At 37.9% G+C, this 6,178-nt stretch overlaps 1 protein-coding gene across 1 annotated transcript; it reads left to right on the top strand.

Annotated features, from left to right (window-relative positions):
- The first annotated feature begins 207 nt into the window (after positions 1 to 207).
- Positions 208 to 1,872, top strand: LOC122665800 (pentatricopeptide repeat-containing protein At3g24000, mitochondrial-like). Its single transcript, XM_043861935.1, has one exon. The coding sequence runs from the start codon at positions 208 to 210 to the stop codon at positions 1,870 to 1,872; it is 1,665 nt and encodes a 554-aa protein (XP_043717870.1).
- Positions 1,873 to 6,178: the final 4,306 nt, after the last annotated feature.

Genomic DNA, 6,178 nt, shown 5'->3' with positions numbered 1-6,178 from the left:
TGCAATCGTCTGTAATATCAAAATTTCCAGTTTTCAGACTAACCCATGATCCCTTTTTCTCTAAAAGTCTCCAATATCTCTCTCTACATCACTCTTATACAAGAATGTATCAACACTGCTTCTCTCCGGGCAGGAAAGATGCTCCACACCCACTTTCTGAAATCAGGATTGCTCTCTCGGGTCTTCATCTCAAACCGAATACTGGAGATGTATTACAAACGTGATGAGGTTAACGATGCTCGTAAACTGTTCGATGAATTGCCTGAAAGAGATTCAATCACTTGGAACATCATGATTTCTTGTTGTGTAAAATCGAGAGCTATTGACGATGCTCGAATGTTATTTGATGCAATTCCTGACAAGAATGAAGTCTCGTGGAACACCATGATAAAGGGGTATGTTGAAAGTGGTAACGGGTCTGAAGCTTTGGATTTGTTCACGCAGATGCTCCAGCTAGGATGGGTCCCCAACCAGTTTGTGGTGTCTAGCATTCTCCGTGCCTGTTCAGCTTCATCATGGTTGAAGCTCGGAAAACAGTTGCATTGTCTGATATATCGACTTCAATTAGAAGGCAATGTTTTTGTATGCACTGCCTTGGTTGACATGTACTGCAAGTGTAGAGAACTTGAGTGTGCCCGTCGTTTCTTTGATAGAATGGCAGATAGAAACATTATCTCATGGAATGCGATTCTTACTGGGTACTCTCAGAATTCTTTAAGTGGAGATTGTTCACAGTTGTTCATTGAATTGCTAGACTCTGGGTTTAAACCAGATCACGTCACATTTTCTGTTGTTCTTAGCTCAATAGCATCAGTGGCAAATTTGTCACAGGGGAAGCAACTGCATGGGTTCATTGTCAAGACCCCACATAGATCTAATGTTTTTGTTGAGACCGCTCTTATTGATGTTTATTCCAAGTCAGGCAGTTTAGAAGAGGCTCGTCAAGTTTTTGATACAATGGAAGAAAATAATACTGTAACATGGAGTTCAATGATTATTGCTTATGCACAAAATGGGTGTGGCAGAGATGCAATTCTTCTATTTGAGAAGATGTTGGGCTTGAGAATCAAGCCAGATGCTATTACTTTTGTTGGCGTTCTCATGGCTTGCAGTCATTCTGGGCTGGTTGATGAAGGTAGACATTATTTTGATTCAATGAAAAGACTTTACAGTGTGGAACCTGATGGAACCCATTACACATCAATGGTTGATCTTCTTGGTCGAGCTGGACATTTGGAGGAGGCTGAGAATTTGATAAACAGTATGCTGGTAAAACCAGATGCTGCAATCTGGGGTGCACTGCTAGGGGCTTGCAGGGTTCATCAGAATTTAGAGTTGGGGAAAACTGCGGCTGCAAAGGTTTTTGAGTTAGAACCACATAATGCTTCAGCTCACATGTTGCTGTGCCACATGTATATGGAAAAAGGCGAGTGGGATGAAGTAGCAAAGTTGAGAGTCAAGATGAAGAACCATGGTGTTAAAAAAGATCCTGGTTTTAGTTGGATTGAAGTAAATAATGCAGTCCATACTTTTGTAGCAGATGACAAATCCCATGCCAAGATGAAAGAAATCTATGTTGCATTAAAGGACTTGATTAAGCAGATAGAAGGTCTGGGTTACAAATCTCATTCAAACCCTTTCTTTGGCGAGAGACAGTCTTATCACAGTGAGAAGTTGGCAATTGCTTTTGGACTGATCAGTACTCCATCAGAGATGGTGATCAGGATCATGAAGAACATACGGATCTGCAGTGATTGTCATGCTACCATGAAATTTATTTCCCAAGTATCTGGACGTGAGATCATTCTCAGAGATGTTTGTCGGTTTCATCACTTCAGAGATGGCAAGTGTTCTTGTGGTGACTACTGGTAGAGTAAATCTTTATCATGTTAGTTTTAGAATATTAACAGCTCTCAAGTGGTGGTCATCCTGACTGAAGTTGTAAATTCTTGAATTACATGAAACAATTTTTCTTCAGGTCATTGAGATTATTTTGCGAGAGTAGTGACAGGTTTGTGACCGTATAAGTTATATTAACAGATCATCAAAGAAAGTAAGTTAAGAGTCTTCTCCAAAAATCGCCTCTTCAATATTTATTTATGTTTGTTATTGAATTTCCTCAGTCAAGAGGGATCCTCAAAATATTATAAGATTTTGTTTCCCTGAGATGCTACTTAGAAGCTCTTCCCCCAACCCAGAAAATGCTGCTGGATACACAAATGAGGCATCACTCAGAGTCCTTTTGATGATGGACCACTATAGTCACAATATATATGCACTTTTTAAGAACCCTAAATTCATAATACTCCCCTTTATTTATACAACATTTTTCTCTTCTTTCTCTCTCAGGCTAGATTCCCAATGGGGAATGACCATTTCTCACTCACTCTCTCATTATGGTTCCAAGGAAGAAGATCCAAAGCTTCTCCTTTATTTATATATCATTCTTGTCCTTCCTCTCATTTGCTTCTTCTTCTTCTTCTTCTCTTTTTCAGACATGAAACTTGTCCTTGCTGAGAATAAATGGAATCAACTCCACCCCCCCCCCCCCACCCACCCATGTTGTAACGAAATCAATTCTTTTTTCTCTTCATTGGGGCATGCTGCCCGGATAGGATGACTGTAAGAATGAAGAGTACTGAAAAGGATGGACCTGATAGATACTTCCTGGCAGTAGCTAAATTTGAGTTGAATGATTTCCTTTTTCAGTTCTTATGTTAAAAGCTTCCCCCAACCTTTCACGGGTTTTGCTCTACTCGTGCACATTAGTTCTTTAAGTTCTTTGCGTCTTGCTAAATAATGGAGATTCCTTTGATGTTCCATATCTGGTCCAATATATGACCATGTCCTCCAACATGATAACAGACCTTTTGGTTAAGAACCTCACTCAGACACCATTACTAATTCCATTGTAAGCAGCATGCCAGGAGCTTTTGGGATCCATGCAAAAGCAAATTAACATTGCATCCTCCACTGAAGGTAGGGCTGGATTTCGGAATGAAGCCTTGGGTTGATGAAGGGGCTATGAAACTAACTGACATTTGAATTGTTAGATCCTTACCATGAGTGAAGAAGAATGTTCTTTTATGAAAAGATTTTTTTCTTTTTGTTAATGGTAGATAAAGCATAGGTTTTTCTATGTAATCTATCTCATTCACTCTCTCTTGCCTTCTGGACTTTAAATGCAATGTATGGAAGAAACAGGCCAGGATACCTTGATTGTTATTATTTTCTGTGTGCAGAGGAAGCTCACTTCAGTGGACTCTCACTACTAAGTGGATTTTGAAGAATAATGCTGAATCTAAAAATATGAATTGGCAGTATGAAAGAGCAACCACAGCTATCACAATGAGCACTATATAATTGAATATTGATTGGTTCACATAAAAGTTTGTCAAATGTATATCTAATCAAGAAGGATGCACTTTGGAATTGGTCACAATTGCAATCTTGCTTTGCACTAATGACTGTTTCTAATATTCTTCGTATTAATATTTCCAACAATGATGACACATGGAGTTGTTCACTTTCTTAGAATGGTAGATTATCAACAAAGCAAGCCGCCATCCGCATTGCCACATCTAATTTTCCTAGGCCCATACTTTTCCAATGGTAGAAATTTTTTTGGAAACTTAACATTCATCCTCATTTTAAAATTTTCTTTTGGCGTGTTTTAAATGCAAAAATCCCTGTCAGAGCCTCTCTTTTGAAATAGATGCTCATCGAGCCTTCATGTGATTTCTATGGCTCTAACGATGAATCAATTTTGCATTTTTTCTTATCATGTGACTGGACTAAGCGTATATGGGCTTCTAGCCCCCTTGGATTAAGAACCGAGCATCTTTCTGCTCCATCTTTCACCCAACTCTGTGCATCTTTCTTAGGCTTGAATGCGTTTGATAAACAATCTTTAATTTGGTTTATTTTCAATCGTTATTATAACTTGTTATTATATTTGGTATGTAAGAAACAAAGTTATTATGTGTGCTGCTAAGGCTGACCCCATGATGGTCATCCATAATATTTTAAGATGGATTTCGGATATGAAGATTCATCCTCCAATAACAAATCCATGTCTAATTTCACCACAAATCACACATCTTCCACCACCTGCTTTAACTGCTAACCTTGAAATGGAATTGCTTGATTTAATGGTCGTAGGAATTTCTGAACCCGATCAAAAAATAGCCAAGTGAACTTTTTACATTTTGTTAGATGGTCAGCATTTCCTAACTAATGCAGGTAGCATAACAACTAAAGATGACAAGGAACCAGAGCTTTTTGGAATCGTTCAGGAGTGGACGAGAGCAAAGATAAAACATATAAACCTAAAGGATATATGGTTTTGCAACAAACAGCTTTGTGAAATACTTACTCCTTCTAACTCAAACCCCATCCCATGGAACCTTATAATCAACTATTTTGAGCTTGCTGAAGCTTCTAATAACTTTACTAGTCTAGCTTTTAAGCGGTGTGATATATTTACTATGTTTAAAACCTTGTAATTTTCCTTTTTTTTGCAACATACTTTTTCTTCCCATCAAAAAAAAAAAAAAAAAAAGGATACTGTAAGGAACACATAAAAGTCAAATATATCCTACCAAGACATACACATGATAACCAATCTAGGGTAATTAAGAGTTTCTTCTATTTTGTCAAAGTCTGATCGATGGAAAATATTCTCTCTCTCTCTCTCTACATAAAGCATCAGAAAATGTAAGAAATATAAACTGAATAATTGAACTGCTTCCCTTTTCCTAAGGGAAAAAGTTCTCTGTCCGGGAGTGTGGCCTACGCCAGCACTCCCATGAGTCTATCTCTCTCCTCCCCATATAAAAAGACACTTCTGCCCCCTTATTTTAAGGAGGAGAGAGATAGACACATAGGAGTGCTGGTGTAGGCCACACTCCCGTACAGAAAACTGCTTCCCATTTCCTAAAGTCTGATAAAAGGAAAAAGTTAGTTGGCTCTCTTCAGACAAGCAACATCTCAAATTGTATGGCCATAAAATTTTATGTATAGCAGAAACAAGTAATGCAGAATAGGGCAAACTGCCGAGCCCTTGTGCTATTGTCCATCAGTTATCTCCTTGTTGCTGCATTCAAGGAGACATTGCTCCAAGAAAGCTTTTAAGTTCAGGAATAGCTATTTGGTCCAGCTTTGAGATGGACAGGATCCCATTTCTTGAAAAAGAAGACTTTATGGTTTTCTTGAGCATAAGAATGGCACCTGGCAAGTTTACCAACTCAATAGCTTCTTGTTAGATGCTGATTCCATCAGGCGAAGGTCTCTGTACTTTGGTTTGGTTGCTATGAGAATAGTGCTGTGAAGAGTAGGTTTAGGGGGAGGGGAGAGGGAGGAAACAAGCATATACAGGCTGACTTTGAGGGAAAACAAAGCAATTTTCAAACTCAAAGTGAATCAAATTTAGAACAATCACATCTATCATTATTCATATTATTGTTCATCAAAAAATTTGCAATCACATTGACTGGAACTCAATAAAGAAGAAGCCAAGAACACAGGATGGAGTGATGGACATACCTCTAACACAATCAACAAGTCTGATTGAGAGAGAAAAGCAATGGTTAGTGCTACAGGTAGAGAGAGACATGACGTGTGTGTGTGTGAGAGAGAGAGAGAGAGAGATTTAGTTTAGTTATCCTTTGAGAAGGATAAAGGGGCACGATAGAAAACATCAGAGGCTTTCTTAAAACAAAAAAATCCATTATGATTAGTAATTTGTCAAAGTTTAAAAAGGGTATTTTTATCAGATAAAAATATATCAAAGCACTGGGTACGCCCCTTTTAGTATGAATCATGACATATCACCTCTTTTTTTGGGTAGAAAGATTTCAGTCTTTTTCTAAGGAAATATAAAGTTAGACAATACTAAGAATAGTTCTTCAGCCAAGTACAGTGCTATTAAAAGCTTGGTAATGCATGATAAGGTGTTAACTAAGAATTTGTCGAATTCTCCATTAAGGCTGCAAAAACTTCAAAGCATCCATTTTATTGCGCAATATTGCAATATGCTCATAAAAAATCATGCATATTAATAAAGTCAGTGTCTGCCATCAAGTCTCTAGTTTCATTTCTAGCCTAATTAGCTCATTAAGCACCCAATTGTCCAGCTAGCAACAAATTTCCAAAACACCACAGAAAAGAATAACAAAAA

The sequence above is a fragment of the Telopea speciosissima genome, chromosome 6 (assembly GCF_018873765.1).
Source record: "Telopea speciosissima isolate NSW1024214 ecotype Mountain lineage chromosome 6, Tspe_v1, whole genome shotgun sequence".
Taxonomy (NCBI): domain Eukaryota; kingdom Viridiplantae; phylum Streptophyta; class Magnoliopsida; order Proteales; family Proteaceae; genus Telopea; species Telopea speciosissima.
The sequence above is the reverse complement of the archived record's forward strand: the minus strand, read 5'-3'. Positions and strand labels throughout refer to the sequence as shown.

Excerpts from the sequence above, each read along its gene's own strand:
- LOC122665800 (XM_043861935.1), top strand. The coding sequence starts at position 208 with ATGTATTACAAACGTGATGAGGTTAACGATGCTCGTAAACTGTTCGAT.